This window comes from Eretmochelys imbricata, chromosome 4 (assembly GCF_965152235.1).
Source record: "Eretmochelys imbricata isolate rEreImb1 chromosome 4, rEreImb1.hap1, whole genome shotgun sequence".
In the NCBI taxonomy this organism is placed as follows: Eukaryota; Metazoa; Chordata; order Testudines; family Cheloniidae; genus Eretmochelys; species Eretmochelys imbricata.
Window position 1 is genome coordinate 21,609,830 of NC_135575.1, and position 25,477 is coordinate 21,635,306.

Here is a 25,477-nt window from a genome sequence, read left to right on the forward strand (position 1 = left end):
AGAAGTTTTTGAATTCAACACATTGTGTTAGATCAGGGTGTGACAAATCCGTCTGTCCCGGTGAATAAGCAGACCAATTTTGTCAACTTATGAAGAATCTGAACACCCATTTTTTTTTAAAAAGTTAAATTTTTACCCCTTATGGTTGCAAAGTTAGCTTTCTAAATATGAGTGAAGCCAATGGAGGGTTGTGTTCCTGAGCCTGCTCCACTATCTTTAACACTGCTCAGAACTTTCACTCTGATACAGTTTTTTAACTTGCCAATGCTCTTTTCTGTTTCTCTTCTGCTATTCAGAACTCTAGGTAGCAATAAAACAGAAGTACTGAAACTCAAGTATCACATTAGCTTCATGATGCAGCACTTTGGGAAGAGACAGGCACTACAGTTATTCACGAGAAAGGAGGACCCAAGAAAAATGGAAGCTAGCAAAGAAGGGGTAGACCTCTTCTCTTTGCAGCAGCAGTGAGGTCTGAGGGAGGACAAAAGTGAGGAGGATGCCTATTACTTGCAGCAGTTTGTAAGCTCTGCAAAAGGAAAACTAGAAATGTCAAAGTCTTCCAGTTTTGATGCCTAAACTCAGACACTTATGGCCTCATTATTCAAAGTTGCTAAACACGTACACCTCCCACTGACACTAATGAGAACTTCAGGTACACTACACATCTGAAAATCAAGCCATTATCTCTATTTTCTAGGCATCTAAATAACCATGCTCTGATTTTCCCCTTGAATATAAGGGGTGTACTGGCTGTTCAGTCCTTTTGAAAATGAAGTTTTATTCAGATGCCCAAAACAAGGGCTATTTATCTGGCACTGGAGTTCTTTGAGATGGACTCTTCATATTTACACTCTTGGGACAGGCACTGACCAGTGTAGCAGAACAGTGGAATCTTCTGTAAGTAGTGTCTGCTAGAGCACTCATGCACCCCTCTTATGCCTCCCCTTAATGTTCAAGTACATTCTGAAGGTGAGGCTATAAAAACCGAGAAGCTGCAGCAGCAGCAACTGCCACCTCAGTTCCTTATACCGCTACTGCAGAGCATAGATTAACTAAGAGTCCACAGGCAAGACGAAGAAAAGAGGGGAGTGTGAATACGCAGAGTCCGCCTCAAAGAACTCCAGCTACAGGTAAGTAACCTTCATTTCTTCTTCTTCATAGATCCTTTGCATATATCCACTCTTGGATATTTGCAGCCCCCATTGGCCAGGCACAGCAAAGCACGGCTAGAAGAAGCCGTGATCGGCCAAACCTGCGGATGCAGAAGGTAAACAAACAAGCCCGGCCCGCCAGGGGCTTTCCCTGAACAAGCCGTGTCCCAAGTTCAGGAAACACTGATCTAGATAATAGCTGAACAGCAACAGCGCTAACTCTGCAGTTACTCACATTAAAAACAAACAAACAAAAAAACAGCTTATATGAAGTCCTGTGAAGAATGACTCTGTTCAGCTCTTCTTGAGCCTTCACAAGCTACCTATGGGAAAACAAAAAACCCTCATCTTCTCAAGAAAGCTGCTATGACAGAAAGACATTTTGTAAAAACTCTGAGTGCAGTAGAAAGACTGAAGGGCAGGGGCCTGTACTGGAAATGTTCTTGACCCAAGGAAAATCTACAAGTATTTTCTGTGAGTATAGAAATAAGCATCCTTGAGATTTGGTTGGCCAATGACTCTAGATAGGTGAGTGAGGGTCTAGACAGGCGATAATTGTCACAAGGGTCACCATCCTGAACTGGAACGGTTCAAATGTACTTGCTTAATTTTCACAGATCAAGGATTTGTCAGGAACCTCCATCCTTCTTTGTAACAAGGAAATAATGCTAATAGAAGACCTGATTACTAAGACTTTCTAGAACTTCCTCTATTGTTCCGTAAAGTAATAGAGAATGAATGTCTGCTCTTAAAACCCTCTCATCAGAAGACTCTCTGAAAATGGAAGAGAGTGGGGTTGTTATGGAGGAAGGGTCTGAAACTGTATGGTGTAACCCTCTTTTATTATATCCAACACCCATCTGTCCATAAAGATCTTCTGCCAATTGCTGTGACAGTGGACAGACTGCTTCCAAAGGGTAAACAAGTGTCCTGTATTAGTTTGTGGCTCTCACTCTCTATGTCAAACAAGAGGTTTAAATAGTAAGTAAGGAACAAGAGGCAGACTTGCTCTTGCGTCTCATTTTAGATTTGCCTGATTGTTTTCTATATTGAGGTTGCTGTGAAGGATGCTGCTGCGATCACAGTTATTGATACGGATATCTTCTTTGAGTGTAGTAAGATCATGATGAAAATGTCTTTGGTACCTAAACGCAGAAGTAGGAGTTCTCCTTCTAAAAGGCTGTCCAAGTCCCATAGATCTTGCTGTTGATCTCACCTCTTTCATTTTCTCTAAAACTTTGTTTCAGAATGGAAAAGTCTGTCTCTCTAAAATGAAAGATGCTCAGTTTCTGATTTCACTTCAAAGGGAAGAGAAAAAGAACGTAACCACATGCATCTTCAAGGAGTTATAGAAGAGAATACTAATCCTGAAGCAGTGTCCGAGACATCGAAGATGCTGGTCTAAGAGTATGTTTAACCCCATTTTGTCCCTCTTTAATAAGGACATTAGCTAACTTCTGATGCTCTTCAGGAAAATTCTTTATAAAAAGTGAAATTTTATCCCCAAGATGAAATTGGTACCTAGCCATGACCACTTGACGGTTAGCAATCCTCATACTCAAGGAAGTAAAAACAAAACAAAACCCCAGCTTCCTGCTCAAGTAATCAATTTTTTCCCCTTCTCTGTCATTAGGAGCGTGTTAGATCATATTAAAGAAGTTCTGTATTAAAAACACAAATGAGTTTGATTCCCCATAGTTTAAATTCCAGGATATTATTAATTAAGAGGTCTCTTGGTTTTTGGTACTGTGTCTCTCCCTCTCTGTGTGAAACTTGCAAGCTGCTAATTGTGTTAGTACATCCTAAGACAGAGTCTTTTCTCAAAGCAATATTTTGTAACAACAGAAACAGCACACAGAGACTCCCCGCCCTTTTGTTGTATCTATCTCGCTTTGTTAACAATTGTGATTTAAGATAGAGATAGAGATAGAGGATGTATATGGATGGATGCTTGATGCGGATAACTGAATGATCAGGGAGGTGCCAGCCTAAGAATCCATTGTCCGTCGGCCGAAGAAGGTGTCAAGTGGAAACAACCAGAGGACCCCTGGAGGGCAGACTGGAATCCACCAAACAGCCTCAAGGATGGGAGAACCGAAGAACACCACGGAGCCATCAGGAACGTGCCATCTGCTGATGGATTCAGCAACAGCACGATGAAGCAATTCCCATAGACTGGCATAGGAATAAATTCCTATAAAAATGGACTCTAGAAACTGAGAACTTTGGGGTCTGATTCTGCAAACCAACTTCCAGGAGCGTCAGATGTGCATCTGACAAGGCCCTGTTCCCTCCTTGTGTCCAGGCCACATGGGCAGTGGCTTGGCACGAGCAACTCTAAGGCTGGTAATTATGATAACAACCTTGCAGAACCTGTGTGTGTGTGTGTATGAATGAATGTGTGAATAAATATGAAATTGAATGGAATGTTATAGCTACAACTAACTGCTTACTATGATTCTTTCTGTATTCACAATAAATGTGGCATTTTGCCTTTTCCCCTTTAATAAGATCCTGCTGGTTTTTATTTTATTGGTAAAACAAGTGGAGTGTAAATACCCAGATCTTGCAGAGGCATCTGCAGTAAAAACAACGAAGAAATTAGGAGGTGGGATCCACATGAAAATACAGGAAACCCTTATAACGAATTTGATATAATTTGTCTGCTTTTTTTGAAATGATGGGTTATTATATACTTATTTCACTGGTTGCCAGAGACCTTCCAAGATTGGTAAGGATACTTTGTTGGTAGAAACAGTACCAAGAATATCAAAAGACTAGATGAGGTGCTTCTTCCAATGAAACAGATGGTAGATTTAAATTTTGTTACCATTCTATAGTGTCTTCTAAGACAGATGAAGCTGATCCAATGCCCACCTTTTTCCTTATAATTCCTGTTCATGCTGCTAAAGGTAAATCTCTTTCCTTTTCATAGAGTGTATCGTGGACAATGATAGGTGGGGGGGCTTGACAGACTGTGGGAGAAACAGCAGTCATGGGGTGAGGTGGAAGACACAACAGTAGACAGATTTAAGCTGTAGGCCAGCCTGGAGGTTTGCAGGCTCTTGAAGGCAAGGGAAAAACTAATAGAGTGATTAAAAAAAAAAAAAAAAAATGAAGTGACATGGTCTGGTTGACCTACATGAACACATTTTGGCTGTGGCATTCTGGGTGGCGTGAAGAAGACTGATAATGGTTGTCAATGATTCCAGATACAGGACATCACGGAGTATAGATAGGTGTTTTATTCATCAAGACAGAGAAGATTCAGATTTTAGAGAGGTTGTAAATAAAAGGTGACAACATTTGGCAATAGCTTGTATTTCTACTGGGAGAGAGGATTCCAAAGACGACAAATTAAAAATATCTGAGAGAAAAAATGGATGATGATGTCACAAGAAAATGGTGAAATAAGGAAAAAAGAAGGGCTTAAGAAAAAATAGGGAGCTTAGTAGAGCCCTGCGCAGATACTAAACTTGTACCTGCACCCAATCCGCGATCTGAAAAAATGGTCCACAGATATCCATGGATTTGCAGGTCAGAGATCAGTTATGGCTGGATTGAATTTACACAGCAGTACGCCCTAGAATATGACAAGCTGAAAAGTCGGATACATGAGACCAATAAGTTTATGAGACAGAAGAAAAGGAATGTGTCTTCAGCACAGAAGTAACAAAACGTGGATGCACATGAGGTCATCAAAGGAAAAAGTGAGGGGAACATAGGCAGAACTCAGACTTCTACAGAGACAAATGGAGAAGAGCCATATCAAAGATAAGGCTGAAAGAGCAGTCAGAAGAATTAACGGAGAACCACGAAAGGAGAGGCCCACGAAAACAAAGGAAAAGAGATGTCCAAGAGAAGGAAGTGATCAACACTAATAAAGGCCAAGGAGGATAAGGGTAAAATCAAGGACCAGACAGTTAGCCAGGGAGAACCATTTGAGATATTAGTAACAGAGGTTCTGGGGAGAGGAGAGGGCAGCAACCAAACTGAAATGGATTTTAAGAGCACATTCCTTTCAAAGAGATTGGAGTCAGTGACTAGTGTAAAGGAGACATGATTACAGGGAGAGATGAGGAAACAGAGACAAGAAGCAGAAGGAGCTAATGATGGATTTTGTTATTTTTCTCCTTCAAGTCTGCAAGGTCCCGGGCAGAGACACTGAAGACAGCTTGTTGTCCGTGTCTACACACAATTATTGTAGCTGGTTTTAAAAGAAAGTAACAGTTAATTTAATCAGCAATAGAATTTCTAGATAAAACAATGTACCATCATAGTACTCAAATCAAGTTATGGTACGGATCAGGAAGGAACTTTCTCCCCCACATGTTTACAACTAAGTGATTCATCATGTATATAAGATATTATTTAATTTTTAAAGTATCACCTACTGATGGATCACAGATTTATTAGTATTACAGTAGCACTTACAAGCTCCAACCAAGATCAAAGCTCCATTATGTTGGGTATTCTACACACACAGTCCATGCCCAAAAAGGGCTTATAACAAGATAAAAGGTGGGCTGTGAAATGGAGGCAAAGAGAGAACTTGGCCAAGCTCACATAGCATGATCAGTGGCAGAGCTGGGAATAGAACCCGGGGAACTAGATTGGGACTCAGGAGACCTATCTACTTGAGCATGCTACTTAATAGGTCAATTCAATATTACAAATCCTTTGTTCCTGAAAGAAGAGTGTGTTGTATGGAAGCAAACTGTGGTGCCAATGTGTAAACTGCCTAGAAAACTACATTAAAGATGTATTTTGACATTGGTTTGGTCATTCTAAACAGCATGTAACCAGTTTAATCACACTGTACAAATGAAAACCTTTAACAAGCCAATTTTAGGTTATTTTATTTTTTTGAGTTTGATAAACAACTTTTCTTTTCAGGCTTGCTTATTGAAATGTTTGATCTTCAATTTGCTGATGCTTCCAATCCTCCCTAATAGTAAATACAAGCATATACCTGCAAAAAACCCCAAATAATTGCATTCCTAGATCTCTCTCTAGTGGATAGGTAGTACTATACTTCAGAAATACATGGTGCCCTCCAAAGTACCTGAAACAGTCCTCAAAAGAACTACTTATATTAAAGTAGCACAATAACTGAGTGACAAAAGACAAAAGGTTATAAAGAAAACCTCTCTGGGCTGGGGACTTGGGTTTTTCCAGTGTAATGTGGCATCACAACTGGCACTGGCAACTGAAAGAAGTGTCAACATCAAGTGAATCATTTCTGAGTCTGAATATAACCTGGGCTTTTGAACATGCAGACTCAAACTCTCATGTGAAAGCAAGATTTTCAAAATAGTTCTGGGACAATCTAGAAGCTAGTTTTGATCCCTACTTTAGAATGAAGAGTTAATAAAAGGGAACATAACCTCAGGCTGTTGTGCATCCTTAGAGATTTCCTAACATAACATTACTTTTAACATCAAAAAAGGAAAATGTTGGCAACACAAAATTTATAATTTCTGTTGTGTTTCCACTGTATATTCCCAATCCCTTCAATTCTAAAGGAAAACAATCTCCACCAAATTTAGATTATAAGTACTCTTAGGACTTATCTACACAAGGAAATTAGTCTGGAGTGAGATAGGGTGTGAATTTATCTTTGCAGCGAGTTAGTGCAGAGTAGTTAGTGCACATGAGCTACTCCACGCTCTCCTCCACTGTAGACAAGACCTTAGCCAGCACCAGAAAAGTCTCTCATCAGATCACCTGGCTTACCCTGTTAAACACTGGCAGCATCATGTAAAGTTTTTCTTCCTGTTCTTTCTGGGTCATGTGCCGAGGAGGATGACAAAGTTCTGTGAAGAGTCGGCGCAGGTGCATCAACCCTAGAGCATTATCCTGAGGGCTACACTCCTCCTGCCGTGGCCGGCCCATGATTCTCTTGACCATATTCATCTTTGCTGAATTCTGGAAATCTCTTTCTATCCTGTTTAGAAAGGAAAACGAACTACTTGAGTTAAACTCATACAATAATGACAAAAATATTTTTCACATTTAAAAAAATAAATAAAGCAAGTTCAAAAATGCACCCTCCCAACTTAATCATAAATACTGTAGCTAGATTTTTTTTAAAGGCCTATATAATTTCATGTACTATAGCAACTGGTATTGTGTGCGCCAAGATGGGGAAAACTAGATTTTATGTTTCAGGCTTCAAGTTGATAGCATTTCAGTACTGCTGTTTGTAAAATACAAGCTCTTTTGAAATGAAGATGTTACAACTTTAAAATGCTACTGAACAGTCCAATACTTTACTCCTACAAGTATACAGTATGCCAAGTGTCCATTTTAATTTGAGATTTTGTTCTAGAAAATAAATGTCCACACCACATTACTAATGTGAATTCATTCATTACTATATGAAAATAATTCTAATGGAATGTATTATTAGTATTTCACTTCTTAAAAGATAATGATAAAAGATTTCAGTCCAGAAAAAGAAAAAGCTGATATATTCTTCTGATAAACTGGACCTTAATATATTTTACATACTTAATGTACAGTCTAGTCAGACACTTTGAAAAATTGTACAGTTCTATTACATGTCAAGCCAGGCCTACTCAACATCTTGCCAAGCTGCAAGAGACCGAACATCAGGTATGGACCAAGACTGATGCTAGTAAATAATTTTGTACAATCACAGAATTCTAAAAATGTAGAGCTGGAAGGGACCTGGAGAGGTTATCTAGTCCAACCCCCTGCGCTGAGGCAAGACCAAGAATACCCAGGGCATCCCTGGGAGTAGTTTATCTAACCGGTTTGTAAAAATGTCCAGTGATAGGGATTTCATAACCTCCCATGGAAGCCTATTCCAGTGCTTAATTATCCTTATAGTTAGAATATTTTTCCCAACATCTAACCTAAATCTCCCTGATTAAGCCAATTACTTCTTGTCCTACCTTCAGTGGATATGGAGAACGGAAACTATAATATGAAATGAAATAATTCAGTGGACATGGAGCACTATAGATAATATAAAAAACATTTACAGAAACAAGGAGTCAAATTTAAAAAGTCAGCCTTTTCTTTCAAATCTACAAGTCAGCAGTTGTCAGACCATGCTGGAGAGTCTCATTGACCCGTTGAACGTGAAAAGATGTGATATGACAAAACCACAGAAAAGTCTATAAATTAATTGAGTTTATTAAAGCTTAAATCAGAGTGATTCACACATAGTATTATTCAAATTGAAATAGTGTTAGTCAAAGCCCCAAAGCTATTCCCAAACTCCTGAATATGACTTAATTATGTTACTGTCATTAGTACAGTAATGTGAAAACTCAAGAGACACCAAAATAGAGTAGTCTGCCACAAACTGAAAAGGGAAATTGGCCCAAATGTTCACAGTTTAACAGAAAAATTCATTTATTTCATTTTAATAAAACCATCAAAAATTCTTTGCTTTCAATTAAGTCAGAGAACACTTGGAACTCTGAACAAAGAAATAAATCAGTTTCAGGCTGTCAAGCCTGATGGATAACAGCAGAGGAAAATAGTGCTATGAGGAAGACAGATTTGGACACAACCTTGGGCCTTTTGCATATTGACTTAGTGGGTAGTAGTGCCTTTCACATCCTTTTTAAGCATACACCAAGAGAAAAGCCATCTAGACTGCCTTGTTAAACCTAGCCGAACAGTATGCTATGCAAAACAGGAAGACTTGCACCTTCCTATTTATTTCACCTGCTGATTAAAAAAAAAAAAAAATCTTGCTAATCAGAAGTCTTGATTAAGATTAGATACTGGAGTGAAGAAATATAGACAGCTATCAGAGTATGGAGGTTTGGTTAAAATGGAAATCATTTTAATAAGACTCTTTGAAGAAAAAGTTGTTTTACTGTTTTCCTCTTTGTCTTGTAAAGTATTTGTGAACTGGAAAGTGTTCAAAGAGGGACCTATGAAGTTTGGCTATTGTTTCAATATGTTTGTATCTTCATTTGGTACTTTGAAAAATATTTAACAACATGCCTCAAACGTTTTCAAATAAAAACTTCTATCTTATCAATATAAGGAAGGCAATGTTCAAAGTTTAGTTTTGCTGATAAAATAACCATATTACTCTATATTCACTCTGAAGTCACTCTTCTTCCTAGAATGTGTCAGAAAAGGTAGGAAAAGACATTTAGATAGGTTTTTTAAAAATTTTCTCTTTTTACAATGGCCTATATCACAATCTCATAATTCACTTTAAAAAAACCAACACCCTAAACTTTACAAAAAACAGAGATATTGCTTGATAAACTAATTCAGAAAACCTTCCCCCTCCCCATCCTTAAAGCTAAAATATTTCAAAAGGCACAACTGCCTTTATTGTTGGCAATATTAGCAATGCGATTTTTAAATTTCATCTGAACTCAATATCTTCATATCTTGACCAACAAACTATAAATACATCAACCCATACTATTAAGAGCTTAGGGAAATATGGTTAGAAGGAAAAAAACAGAGCTACAAAACACAGACTCTACCAGAAGCCAGTCAACACGTACAGTGAGTTTTTGTTTTGTTTTTTTTTTAAATAGAATTACTAGTGATAATGTGCAACAGCTGCCAATATTGATACCACAGGCCACACAATTAACAGGAAATCAATTCTACTTTATAGGGAAATGTTTTCCATTCACTGAAAGAGGAAGGCTACAAATGACACTGATGAAGAATTTTGCCTAGGGGGACAAAAGAGGAAAAAAAGAAAAAGTGGTATAAAATCCTCCCGTGTCCTGAGCAATAAGACCATAAGCATATGTTATTAAACTTTTAATAACCTCATACAGGTAACAGGGGAACTGCCTCATTAAAAATACCTGGTAATATATTATACATTTTAATACTATCTTAGAGAATTAAAATTAAGATATATTTTCATCAATTATAGCATTAAGTTTTTGCCCTTCATTCAGCCCAAACAATAAAAAATAAACAAATAAAGTGTAGCTATTGTTACTTCCATTTATAGTCTGTTTCACTTTCTTACTCTCATGTACTAACACCAAACTTCTATGCTGTAGGAGCCAATCCTATTGGCGTATCCTGAAATCAATATAAAGCCACTTTTGGTGAAGTGTTGAGCAATACACAGATGCTTTTTATCTTGGGTTTTACTACTGGTAGGTTAATATAATTGCCTTTTCAAAGCTACTTTAAAAAACCTCCTAAAACTAGGGCCTAAAATTACCTGGCAGTGCCAAAACATTAGACACAACACCGAAAAGCAGTACCTATCATTGACTCCACCACATCAGTGAAGCTGTAAATCAGGAGAATTTTTTTAAAAATTAACTTTTTTAAACTGAATTTTACAAATTAATATGCTATATTTCTCCATGCTTGAAGTACATGCACAGCACACTTTATACCATGAAGACTGAAGAGCACGTCTCATAACATAAATATCACTCTAAAGATGACAATAAGCAATTACAGACTTTCAGCTGTGGCAGCCATTAACATTCTATAGATAAAAATGTTATTGAAAAACAAGTTGATTTGTGTTCAGACATCAAATAAAACCTTCACTTTAAAAAGGGAAGCTATTAAATTTAGCTTTTAAAACAGAATTTCAACCTTTTTTTCATATTAGCAGCAGCATTCTTTCCATAATATCTGCTGGCACACTACTTACTAATTCTTGGGCATTGATTGTACACACAAACCTTAATTTTATTTTATTTATATTTTTAAGACGAAGAAAAAGATTTTTTCCTCCTGCATTCTGGCAGGGCTCCCATTTTTCAGACAGACAGACAATATCTTTTGCTTTTAGTCAGTAAAAGAAACCTATCAATTTCTATTCCAAACAGGAACTTGGAGTTAAAAATTGTAACAGTGTACACTTTTCTATAACAAATCTCTTGATATATAATAGAATATTTTAAAAGTTAGTGTCAGACATGTATAAATTTAATTACTTTTTTTTTAATGCATTGGCGACTTCCATCCACCACTTCTATGTATTGATTTTGTATTCCTAAAAAGGGTGATAAATCTCCACCTCCCTGCCACTGTTCCCTCTAAGCTGTTCGCATGCACACAGATCCTAAACACCATGCGCACAAAAAATGAAATACTACATTGGAGCCAGGCTGAAATATCATTTATGGGCGACTTTTGACATTCTTCGCCTGTCATCTATCAACACAGCCAGATTCTACTAGCTGGCAAGGGGGGGGGGAAGGGAAAGGAGGTTAAATTTCCTAAGTATTTAAAAATGACATTTATAAAACAACATGGTGTAAAACTATTATCACCACAAATTGCAACTAAAGCTTTTTAAATGTATAAGCATTTTACTCGCTTGGGCGCATTTTCCTCATGGCGCACAAATTTGAACTCTGCTTAAAAAATTTGTACAGAAGAAATTTTTTGCACACACGGCCTGCCAATAATTAGAGGGAACATTGCCCCCGCTTTTTTTTTTTTTTTTTGCACTTTTGTGATAAAGATTAATTTTAAAAAGGTACTTTTGTTGAGCACAAAAATTCATATTTCTTGTATCAATGCTACACAGGTCCAAAGAAACTCCACTTAAATTTCTATCTTCAAATTTTAAGGCCTCAGTTTTCTTTCCAAGCAAATTTCACTTTAGATGATAAAAAAACATACTTTTTTTATTTGGCCGAGTCGGACTATTTAAAAATGTTAATATTTATAAAAACACTACTAGTAGTTGGCAAGAATTATGAAATATTTGTTATTAACGAAAAAATCTGGAATTATATATAGTTATACACTTTAAGTATATACATTTAGCTCTTACCTTTTTCTTTGGTCTAAACATAATCACCAGGCTTTCTGGAAGCCCTTCAGTTTTTCAAAAGGCTGTAACTGCTTTTTACAATACCATTCATTGTTCTTAGTGAATCTGATATAGAAATCTCAGTGTTGGCACACCTTGAAATGATAAAACAGTAATACTTCTCATTTAAACAGGACTCATCATCCATGTAGCTCAAAGTGCTTTTTACAACTGAGGGCATATTTTCATAATCTTTCATTTGGCAAAACATATTGGTTGCAAATTTTTAAGAGCCTGGGTCTAGCTTCCAAAATTGAACCATGTGGATGTTCAATTATGTACACAAGCAACCAAACTCATGTCCAAAAAAGTCAATTGATCAAACTGAGTAGATATCTAATCTGCACAGACTAAGAGTTACACAGCATAAATTATGAAGCAGGGATTTTTTATGTTAGCATTTTACTCCTGAATATTTTCACTTATCTATTTAGAAATGGAGACAAGGACAAAGGCCTTGAACTTGATTCAGTATTCTAAGGGAAGCCAATGTTGGGAGCAGAGGAGAGGTTTAATGTGTTTGTGATAAAGGCCCTGTGTTGCGGAAGAAACATGCTGCAGACTTCTGTATCAACTGGATTTTCCTGCTGCCTCGCCAGTCTCAGAACTTTACTACTCAGCAAAATTAGTTGCTCCTGAGCAAGATTTAGAAATCATCTGCTACAAACTAAGGAAACCAACTTTTATTTAGCCTAATTTCTCATCATGAGAGGTACTGATTTAGCTCAAATTACCAGAGTTCGATTCCGGGGCAGGGTCAACATGCTAAGGAATGATACCTCCACTGTGTGAATTTCATGCCACAGTACAGTTTTGATTGATCAGTTGGAATCCAACATCATGAACACTGAAACCTAACTGACCAATGAAAAAACAATACTGTAAAAATACCTAAGAATGACAGACACTCACAGATTTAGGGGACTAGAACAAGCAGGTTGCTGAGACAGCAGTAGCAGCAGGGAAAGAGATTCAAAAAGGATCCCACAAATGTCTCGTCTACCTTGTGAAGGGGCCATGTGCCTACCTTGGCTCCAACAGAGCTCAATTTAGCATCCAGACTCAGTCTAAAAGATACCATCAGAGATGCTTAGTTTTGCAGTTCTCAAACTGTGGATTTGTTTCTCCAGAGATAAACATGCCTGTTAACAGCAAAAATGTTTTTGAATAAATAAGTAAATATACGGAGGTGAGAAATAACAGACCTCAACCCTACTGTCGCTGTGTAAATTTGTGTACACAGAGTCAATCCCTTATCTCTCTAAAAGTGCAAAGTTTCAAAAAGTTCAATGCATAGAAGATTGTTGGGGGTGGAATAGATCTGGCCAAGGAGAAGAAGTCTAGAGATAAATGGGAAAAGGGAGGGACAGGCAGGAGAAACCAAAGTGAAACTGCTTGGGCAGCATAATCCAGAAGTCTAGAGGTCTTTCTGAGTGTAGCCTTCATTGATTTGAGATCTACCATACCATTCTCTCATGAAAAGGGAAACCTATAATGCCAACAGGCTGTTAAAGAGACCCAGGTTGAGAATATTGTAACAAAGTTCCTCTACTTGTGGGTAGGACAGGCATGCGTGCAAAATGCAAACAGAGCAACAAAGAAATGCAAGGCCTGGTTGCCTGAATGAAACATCATGAGAAATGTTCCTTCTCAAGAGGAAGCTGTGTTGAAGATGATGACAGGAACTTGTCTGAACATGCAGGATCTTCAGATTGGTAAACTTTTTTATTTCATACTTCTTTCTTAAGGACTCCCTGTCTTCCTTCTGGACTATTCCTGAATTCTCATGTTTGAGCAAAAAATATAGTTGTTATTCTATGGTACTATCATTTTAGATGCAGTTATGATAAAACATAAAATAGCTGAAACAGGCAGATCTTCCTTTTACAAATTTCAGCTTTAAAGTAGTACTGAGTGTCAGTGAATGCAATGAGTAACACTAAATGAGCCATATGGTTAGAATAATTAAATAACTGCATTGACTTATTTTGTTTATGAAAATCCATCCTCAACATACAGGATTCTGAAGACTATCCACCTTCAAGATCATCATCATTTTCTATAGTTTCAGAGTTATCTGCCAATGATAGTGTTTCAGTCACATCATGTATGTCACAACCACACTATATCACCTGTAGCAAAAAGAAAAAAAAAATCTCCATCATCCAGAAACCACCATAGATAAATTTGTGATAAGAATCAGCAGGTTACAAAAAGAGGTAATTGATGAAGAAATTGCCCTGTTTGTTTATGCAAAAAACTCTATCAGTATGACTGAGAACCCACTTCATTAACATGGTTCAGTCATTAAGACCAGGATACAGTCCACCCAAGAGAGCAGATGTCGCAGGCAAATTGCTGGATGAAGTGTACGAAAGAAAAAACTGAGCAGCGTGCAAAAGGTCTAGAGGTTGAAATGGTTAACCTGAGTCTTGATGGGTGGAGCAATGTCCACAATAATCCTTTTGTATGTGCTTGTGTGACAACAGAAGAAAGGAAGACATTCCCTTACAGAAACAATTGATACATGTGGAAATGCACACACAGCAGAATACTTACAAGCAGTAGCAGTAAAAGCTATAACAAACTGGAAAAAAATTCAAATGTCTAGTAAGCACCTTAGTCACAGACAGTGCTGCAAATGTATCCAAGATGAGAAGAAATTATTTAGAAGAGAGTCCCAAGCTAATAACATTTGGTTGCAGGGCTCATTTGATGCACCTCCTAGCCAAAGACTTCAGTGTTCCAGAAATAAAGGCTAATGTTGAAATTGCAACATACTTCCCTAACAACCACTTTGCAGCAGCTGCTCTGAAAAAAAGTGGGAGGAACCAAGCTAACTCTCCCACAAAACATGCTATGGAACTCAGTAGTGAACTGTTTTGAACACTATATCAAGAACTGGCCTAATTTGATGACAGCTTGTGAACAAAATTGTGAAAAAACAGATGACACTGTCACAGCCAAAGTTCTCATCATTAGGCTTAAGAGAAACATTGAACACATGCTGAGTACCCCGAAGCCTATTTCTGTAACCCTGAACAAAATGCAAGGAAATAGCTGTTTTATTGCTGACGCTGTTGAAATTTGGAAGGAATTGAGCGAGATCTTAAAAAGAGAAATATGCACTGACAGAGTTACATTACAAGCATTAAAAAAACGATACAACAAGCACTATCTCCAGCTCATTTTCTTGCCGATATTCTCAATACTCGGTGCCAGGGTCAAACCTTAACTGCTGAAGAAGAGCTGGCTATGACATGGACATCCAGCAATCATCCCTCCATAATGCCACTATAATGAACTTCAGAGCTAAGGGTGAACCAGTCAAGAAATATATGTTTGCTGATGATGTTTTAAAGAAAGTCACTTAAGCACTTGGATTCAGAGACTGTTGAAGTGATAATCTCACTTTTAACAGCAGTAGCTTCTTCTGCCGGTGTAGAAAGAATATTTTCTTCCTTTGGAGTAATTCATTCCAAATTGAGAAATCGTTTGGGACCTGAAAAATCAAGAAAGCGAACAAACAGGAAAATGAAGGCAAAGACGACTGATTTAGCTGCAGAAGCCAATATTTTAAGTTTCTCATCTTGACCTGGCTGACAGAGTCAATTTAATTTTTGTTGTTTTTTTTTTAATTTCATTTAACTCTTTTAGTTGAAAAAAATGACAAAAACAAACCTCATTTTAAAAAAAGTGAATGTTTAACTAAATTCAAATGCTTGTTTTGTTAAAATATTATATGTTTGCTGTTGAAGAAAAAAATCCAGAACACATAATGTTGTTTTAGTTAAATAAAACAATTTAAATATCTGTCTGTTGATGTTCTCCTCCTAATATAGCATGGCAAGAAAATCCTCCCAATATTAACGATTAACCTGTTGAATTGGAGATAGTTCACTTCCCAATGACTTAATAAATATCTGCTTCAATTACCTTTGGTATTTGAAATATCTAAACAATCGTTCATTTTCTGATATAGCTGTAAAACTAATCTGAAAAGTTTTCAAAATAAATCACTTAAAAATGTATAGTGTGTACCTTCTAAAAATGAAACTTACATCTATCTCTGAGTTGTGAAGAATATGTATTAAGGTTATAATAACCATCAAGAATACACGGTAGAAATCCATGATTAAACTGAGTCTTCCTGACTAGTGATTTAAATCACTCAAAATTTAAAAAAAAAAAAAAATCACTCAAAATAATTAAGTCCAAAGTTGAGTGAAGAGTTATAAAGGGATCTCATTAAACTGAGTGACCACGAAACAAAGTGGCAGATGAATTTCAATGTTGGTAAATGCAAAGAAATGCACATTGAAAAACATAATCCCAACTATCCATACAAAAAAGTGCAGTCTAAATTAGCTTTTACCACTTAAAGAGATCTTGGAATCACTGTGGATATAAAGAACAAGAGTACTTGTGGCACCTTAGAGACTAACAAATTTATTAGACCATAAGCTTTCCTGGGCTACAGCGCACTTCATCGGATACATAGAATGGAACAGTAAGATATCTATCTATCTATATCTCTCTGTGTGTATATATACACACACACACACACACACACTGGAAGTTACCATACAAACTGCGAGAGGCTAATTAGTTAAAATGAGCTAAGATGAGACGTTTCCAAGCAGGCTCTTTCCCTGTTATATATTTTAGACGTTTGGTGGTGGCAGCAATAAAGTCCAAGGGCAAAAGGTAAAATAGTTTGTACCTTGGGGAAGTTTTAACCTAAGATGGTAAAAATAAGCTTGGGGGGTTTTCATGCAGGTCCCCACATCTGTATCCTAGAGTTCAGAGTGGGGAAGGAACCTTGACAACTATTAACCAAGATGGTCAGGGATGCAACCCCACATTCTGGGTACCCCTAAACCTCAGACTGCCAGAAGCTGGGACTAGATGACCTGGGATGGATCACTTAATAATTACCTTGTTCTGTTCATGCTCTCTGAAACATCTGGCACCCTCCACTGTCAGAAGACAGGATACTTAGCGAGACAGACTAATTTGACCCAGTATTGCCATTCTTACGTTCTTATGGACTACATGCATTCATTTTGTTTTTCCACATTTCTTCCTTCATATGTAAAATTACTTACACTAAAATAAATTATGTATTCACCTTTCCTCTCCTACCACTGCATCCCTTTCCAACACAAAAGGATAATTTTACGTTTGTAAAAACTCGACGAGACTCGTAGTCCAGTGGTTCTCAACCCATGGCCCAACCAGCACACAACCGCGGCCCATGTCACATCCTCAGGGCCATACAGGTTGTGTGTGTGTGTATAGTGTGGATGTAGCCCACAGAACACAGAGCACTGCTATGCAGCCCAGAACAGTAAATAGACTGAGAACCACAAGATTAGTCATTCATTTAAAAATGGCTTTTACCCAAGGTCAGGAAAGCATCATAAACTGTTTCCTCACTATTGAGGCCAAACAGCTTTTGTAATAAATCAGGTCCAGAAAAGAATAATCAAATTATGACAGGAAGAGTGAAAGATGTGGGAAGCTTCATTTATGACTCCTAAGTAAGGCCATATATACTGACCATCTGCACACGGTTCAAGGAAAGTAACATGGTCCAACAATAAACCTACCTCAAATCTGCATAGCTGGAAAGCTTTAGACAGCTCCACATGTGACGTTTCATGCCAGTTATTTAATGAGCTATTTTACACATCATAAATTTAACCTACAAAAACTTGCGTGTGGATTTAGCAGTCGTGAAAGGCATCAGCTTCACAGCACTGGTAAATATAGCCTTCTGTTCATCTACAGGGCTGCACCTGGTCAAGATTCCCAGAAACACGTCAATTACCTCACCCCTGATGTTTGGCTGGGATACTTCAGACTCTATGACTCAAGCTGTTATTTCTAGTGAGTCTGCCAATAAGCAAAAAAACTAATTCTGTTGTACCAAAAAGTTGGTGCATAATTTCTGTCAAACAAATCTTTCTGGGGAAAGTACAAGAACACTGAATTCTCAGAGATGAAGAAAAATAGAATTTTGCATGATATCTGTAGCCTGATAAATTTAATTTTAAATTTTACATTTTAATCATTGAGTAAACACCATACGGAGTTCAAGTGTTACGGAATGGAGTTCATCATATAGGTAAGGATACTCCCCCACAGACAAGAGGCCCAGAGAGACAAATAATGAAGATAAAAATAGACACTGTTTTTGCTGTCCAAGTTTTTCTTGGAATCACCTTTTCTGTCATTATAAAACAATTAAACCAGAAAAAATTAGAAGTACTGATTTAAAGAGCAAAATCTTTGATTTCCATTGCACCCAGTTTAGAACTATAATTAGCATAATGTCAAACCATGTTACATCTATTAAAGTAAGTTTACCAAATTAGTATTCATCTGCAACATCCATTCACTGACTACTATTGGGTTAATGGTCAGCATTCACAAGAAATCAGATGGTAAGACACTGTACAACAACTCCAAATTACCAGAAGAGTATTAAAATCCATCATTCAGACACACATTATAGTAAAGCAGAGGGACTGAAAGAAATGTCTGGTTTTAAATATATGCTCAAAGGCCCTGTTAGGAACATAATGCATTTGCACCTGAGCAAATTCTCTTTAAATAGAAGACTAAACTCATGTCATTATTGCTTATACACTAATATACTAAAGTGAACGTTATGCTTTAAAAAGCATGTGAAAACATAAATTTAACCTGTTAAATTAACAATTTATTCTAGTTATTGTTTTCATTACAAAGAAATCCAAATTATTTATGAAAAGGACAAAGGCCTGAAAATACCGACTTATTTTTGTTCATTTATGGAAGTGAACAGGTCACAAGACATAATACTGCAAGTGTTCTTTTGGATCTCAGTAAGTATTCAGGTTACTATGACCTCAAAACATTTCTTACACAAGCAGTGGAAGCTTTCACAATTACAGAAGTAGGATAGAAATATTTCCGTCTAACTTAGTAAACATTTGGCATTTGTTTTTGCATTCATAGAAAGCAAGCTTGAATCAGCTAATTTGCATTAAACAGGACAAACAGAAGGCTATCTTAGATTACAGTTTATTTTGCCAACCCAAACAGCATTGCACTGACTCTAAATCATTGGTACTCAACATGGGAAGAGCTGCTAACAATTCCTGGAAGACATTTTTCACTAGAAAAATCAAAGCAGGATAGGAAAACTCACTAGGACCAAAATGGATAGTTTGGTTACCATACTGATAATGATAAAGCAGTAGAAAATAAAGCTTTCACAGGGAGTTTTTACATCAGTAGTAATCAGAGAAATAACAGGACTTAACCAGAAATTATTCTGCTAGCATGAAAAAACAAGACTTCTACTAAAGACTGGAATTTATGCTGTCGTCTACAAAAGTAAGCAATCAGAGGAAAAATATGTGAACTCTGAAGATGAGATAACATAACTCTTCACCGGTGTTGAGATAAAATTAACTGTGGTTTGCATCAAACTGTATGTACAATATCCAAAATATATTTTCTTTTCAGCTATTTTCAGTATGTCTGCTGAAAAAAGCAAGCAGATCTTTAAACTGAGCACAGGATTACAGAACTCCATTTTCCTCCTTTTCTCCAACACAAACACTTTTCTTCAAAACCATTTTCTCCTATATATCTGAGCTTTTCCTAGGATAGCAACAGCAGTTTAAATACCCGCACGCCCCCACCAAGAAGTGCACACTCCTCAGTTTCAAATCATGTCTGCCATTGGTCAAAATTTATGTAGTAATATCCGAGGGAAAAGTCATACTAACTGCAATGAAAACAACAAAAGATAAAAATTCTACTGCCATGTCTGGCCACAGTAATAAATTTCCACTTGCTACAACAATTCTGTAGCTTTTTCTATCAGAAAGAACAATGGGGATGGAAAATCCAAGATAAAAATGAAATTAAATCCCTGGGCATAAAGGAATTTTTAGATAGTACCAAGCCACAACAAGACAACCGAGCCAACATGGTGAACCATGGTGGCTGGCTCAGAGGCTAAGCCCTTTTTAAGATGTTGCAAATTCAGATTCCCCCTAAATTTAATGAAAGATAATAATGCAGAGCAATTTAAACATGGAAAAGTAGCTGAACTAACATTATAAAATACTAATCGTTTTCAGTCATCAGCTTGTTTAGCTATGCCAACTTTCCAAGGCATGTATACAACAAAAAGAAAAAATTGCCTAATACCACCACACCTCAGGGGCCCCGTAGCATTTTGAAGCATCTCTAAGTAGCTTAAAGAACCTTATCAATATATGCCATGGTATTTAATAGTGTGTCTTTAAACATCTTTTCTAGACAGGCTGGAGCCCAGAATGTTTAAAATAATCCACAGCCCATTAAACTTCTAGGGAATGAATAAATTGCTCATGGGGTTTATTCCTTCTTGCTTCAAATTCCTAAAATACCACTATTGCAAGCCATCATGGTTCACCATCTTGGCTCAGGTGCATTGGCTTGGTACAATCTACAAATGGGTAAATTAAATTAAAAATTAAATTAAATTGTAAATTTAAAAAAAAAAAAAATCACACAATAGAGGATTGCCCAAAGATTTAAATATATCTACCTCGAACCCAATGTGACAAACAGCAGCAGCCTGGAAAAGTTTAAGGGATCCCTGCCTATCATGTGGCTAAGTCGATTATATAAGGAAAAGGAAGCTAGGTGCAGAGGGGAAGGGAAATGTTCTCTTCACCACCCTGGCTGGTAGAAGCAAAGGGAAGAGGGGAAGCCTCTGGGGCCTATAGCCAACATTCCTGGACTTTATATTGTGTTTTTATATCTTTTGCTTTCAAATAATAAATTGTGCCCTGAGGCAAAGGTCTTTAAAGGACTTGGGTGTCCCTATCTGAGCTGTAAAACAGCCCACCAGCATATACTCAACCCACTTCCTAACAGCCTTAGGAAAGAGAAAAAAAGTTAATGGGTGTTGAGCAATGCAACAAGAGCATTTTCCCTCTACAGAGCAGAAGGATTATTACTAATCCAGCCCAGGGTTCCAGCGACCAGAAATTGTCACCATCAGACAGCTGTCAGGTGACCTACTTACTTGTATTACTGTAGTGTTGAGGAGGACAGGCACAGACTAGAATCACATTGTGCGAGTCACTACACAAACAGAGTAAAAAGCCCCTGCTCCAAGGAGCGTACAATCAAAGCACAGAAGACCAGAGACAACAGGTGGATACCAACAGATGGGGATGCACAGGACACATTGAGACAACATTGGTCAGTATGAGAAGCAGGGGTGTTGGAAGACCAGCTGCTCCAGAAGTTTTTTTGCAGGCATCACAGAAAAGGAGAGTTCTAAGGAGCCATTGAAGGAGTGCAATGACATAGTTTACTGAGGGGCAGCATGGAAGAAAGCATGAAGGGACTTGTTTAACAAGTGGGTGAGGGAAGCTAGCATCATTGGCCAATTGGAGACAGGTGTCGACACTTCAACAGCATGAGAGATTGGCCTAGTGAAATGAACTGGTGGTTTCAGTCCTCTTCAAAACAGGCAGGATCCACATCACAAAAATTACTACTACTAAAAGCATTAATTGATATTCTTATTGGCAATCTCAGAGACACCAAGAACTGAACATCTCTGTATCACAATGCCCCACCTAGATTAGGATTAAAGAACATTTTCACAGAGCACTGCTGGAAATCTTGTGTTCATGCAACTAATCTGCTGTTCTAAGGAAAAAAAATAATAATTTGTACCACTTAGCTTTCTAACAGTTTTCAAGTGTTTTACAGATAAAGAATTTTAGTCTTAGACATACTTCTGTGAGGTAGGTGCTATGATCTCCAATACCAAATGGATGAACTACCATACCGAGAGATTACGTTTTTTGTATATTACACAGAATGTTTGGACCAAAACTAAAACTAGACCACATGTCTTCTGATTCAGAATTCTGGACCTTAGCCACAAGATTTCAGTCCGTAAGACTGTCAGTTTCAGAGACAAACGAGAACATTTTTGATAAAGTAGATGTACAGCTTTTATATTGATATTGATTGCCTATAGAAAAGTATTCCTTAATGCAGAGTACAATGGCCATTGAGAGCAACTTGACACTCCATCCCTTAATCATTGATTCCTTCTTAATGCAAAATATTCAAAACACATTAAAATTGAAGATTTTCATACTGAAAATAGCATTGCCTTCCCCCAAACATCATATGGTTAGTCAGGAAATCATTTAACTCACTTTTTATTTTTAATAATTTAGTTTGTTACATGGGCTATTTACCACAGCTACCAATTTTTACAACTGGGTTAGTTGTCTAATTGCCCATTTTTTTCTCCTGCTTAATAATGAAGTGAAGTCAAAATGGAAATTATGTTCCATAGCAGAGGATTGTGATATCCAACAAAAGTTTATGGGGCTCACTGCAGGATGTAACAGAAGAAATTTGTGAAGGAGATCGAAGAAAACTGATTCAAAGAAAACAAGTCTGTAGCATCAAGAAGCAGGCACCGGAAAGGACTATTCAAAAATACATATCTATACGTAAGTGTTCACTTTTCAGCTGTGCTTCTCTTTAAGGTACTGAGGCACATTTCAGTTCCCAAGTTACAGTTATTAGGAAACTGAATTGTTCTTGCTGTAGTTTAGAGCTAATCCATGTGAAAAACTGAAGTTATTAATTCCCTTGGATTGTGACCATCAGTGCAAAAATCTAGTTTACTTATGAAGTCCCCCCATGTTTATAAAAACATGCATAAAAAGATAAGCGGTAATATATTTCATCTCAATTTGTTGTTCTGCATTTCTGCATAATAGTCAAGACAGCTCCAAAACATGTACCTAACCACCAGAAAATAATATATGTTTATGAAAGCCATTCATGTACTAAATATTAAATGTCAAGTTCCAGGAAAATACCATGCAAAGAAAAACAGAATAATCTATATTTATTTATGTCTTATCCTACCTAGGATTTTTCAAATTCTCTGCAAGCATCTTACATTTCAAATCCTCTCTTTATAAGACATTAATAACAGTAGACTATTTCCTCTGCAAAAGCATTACATAGATATTCTGTGCCTACAAGCCACTGCCAGCCCATCATTAAGTAAACATCCTTCTGGCAAGTCAGGCGAATTCAGAGCTTTGCACTGTGATCCCCAGGAGCCTGTCGTACCAGCACACAGGCTGGTTTGATTAGAGAGGCATAGCAGATCTATCCATCACTAGTGCAGGATTCATTAGCCACTTGACAAGAAAGGAGGAGGAACCATCTGTGCTACAAGCAAGGGGTTTCTTTTTCTGCTTTCATAACATCCAAGCCATACTGATTGGTAGTGGTTTGTTTAAAAAAATAATAATAATAATAATAATAATAATAATAATAAAAAAAATGGAAGCAGGAGTAGGACGACAGAAAAATTAAGAAACTATAATAGTACAAAAAGACATTACAACTATTAACTGCAATTAAGATTTACAAGGTATGGCGTACAAATAAAGTTTAAGACCTTTCCCCAACCCCCTAAAAACTAGAAATCCTTTCAAAGGAGAAGTTGGATTTTTTTTTTATTTTTTATTTTTTTTTTTTTAGAAAATTACTCTGAGAAGTACACAAAAAGGCAACCAATCCGTGTAGGTGTTCCAAATTCAGTTTTTGATGTAGCCATGGAAAGGGTTTATTCATCTTAAATTTGCACTATCAATTTAATGTACAAAATAGCTGGCTAAGGTCAACTTGTGTACACACTGCAAGAGAAGACCTCAAGTAAGTGTTTAGATTTCCCCAAAAGGTTACTTCTCAATAATCGTATTTACTGAAGTGTATTGCTTCCACAATGCCAATTTCTCCTATCCTATTTCTCTTGTTAGTATTTGTTCAAGGGATAGAAAAGAAATTAAGAGGACTTGGGGCTGAGATTGCCTTTATAAACTTGGACACAAACTTTCCATTCCATGAAAAGGTGTTCAAACTACCCCAATGGCCACTGCTTTTCAGGTGGTCTTAACCAGCAGGCACCATGGTTAAAATCCTGGCTCCACCGAAGTCAATGGCAGACTTCCATTGACTTCAGCAGGCCTTGAATCCAACTTATGGGCACATTCATACTCAAAGTGAAGATCTGCATAAGAAATTCTCACACACACACAAACTCACTCCACAGGATTTTGCTAGAAAAAAGATTTACTATTATGAATTTCCAGGTTAGCAAAGCCTTTTCCTGAAAATATAACCCTAAACTATTCCGCTTCTCACTTGTACAACAGTGTACAATATTTTAAAAATAATGGTGTATCACATATGTTAATTACACTGCAAATGTAGAAATGCATCCTGGAATCACTACATTATGGAGCTTGTTACTGCATTAATACTTGAAAAAATGATTTCCGAGCGTTTAAAAAAAAAAAAAAAAAACATCCAGCAGCGAGTCCAGCCACATTTGGATGCAAAGGCCCTCAGGACAGCACCTGGGAAATGGATTTCTCTCAAGAAAGAAAATACTTCATTAGCTATTTAATTACTTGGTTTTATTCTTGTGTCTTATATTATGTTCCCCTCAGATTTTGTAATTAAGCATTCTTGTGAGAACGCACTTTTGAAAATGCAGTTTTATTATTTATAATTTAACCTTTGCTCATTAAAATATTGTATGTGTGATGAAACAAAGGAGCAAGTTAAAAAAAAAAAAAAAAAAAAGTTGCTAGACCAGAACAGTGAAATCTGAACATGAATAAATGATTTTACCTTTAAATGTCCCACACTAGGTCTCTAGAGTGGTGTTAATGCAGCAACCAAGTTTGAGACAAGATTATTCTTAAACCCATCTCTCTACACTCCCTTCCCCAGTTTTCTTTCCAGAAAGTTTTATGTGATTTGTAGGTACTTTCTACATAACATAACTATCCTGAGATAGAGAAACTATGGGAAGGAAGGTCCAGAGACTTTTGTTTACTATATCCTGTGATACCAGTGTAACAAAGCTGAAGTGGTACGGCCATGTAACATCCTCCAAGGGACGAGAAGAAGAAGAGGTAGACAGAAGAAGAGATGGATTGACAACATAAAAGAGTAACAGGAATGGACTTCGTGGAGACTCAAGCACGGATACACAATCATCAGGGGTGGAGACAATTGGTGGATTGCTCATCAATGATGGTGCCCCAAAGACCAATGCGGTTATAGGAGTGGTGATGACGACTCTTATTTTTAGCACAAAATTATTTTATTTCCTCACCTCTATGCTCTGTTTAGCTCTATTAATCCCTCACAACCCATACTCAACACCACTCTCAACTCCCCACCCATATGCCCAGCCCAAAACTGGCCACTTCATTGATTCTGTTGATCATTTCCCCTTCAGGAACGCTTAGCCCCATTGCTATCCTATCCCAAAGGGTAATTCCTTTTAAAAATAATTATTTAATACTGCGGGTTGTTAGACAGGACAAAGAAGGATGAAAGGGGTCAGAAACTAAGGCAGGTATATCCGTGATAAGTACATTGATGAGGAATT

General features: G+C 37.1%; 1 protein-coding gene across 3 annotated transcripts in view; it reads right to left on the bottom strand.

The window, feature by feature from the left end:
• WDFY3 (WD repeat and FYVE domain containing 3) overlaps positions 1 to 25,477 on the bottom strand; it is a 229,319-nt gene that overhangs the window by 194,628 nt on the left and 9,214 nt on the right. For all 3 annotated transcript variants that reach the window (XM_077814992.1, XM_077814993.1, XM_077814991.1), the window contains exon 2: positions 6,888 to 7,098. In XM_077814992.1, coding sequence (XP_077671118.1) covers positions 6,888 to 7,067 — 180 coding nt within the window. In that variant the 5' untranslated portion in view covers positions 7,068 to 7,098. The remainder of the gene's footprint in view (positions 1 to 6,887; positions 7,099 to 25,477) is intronic.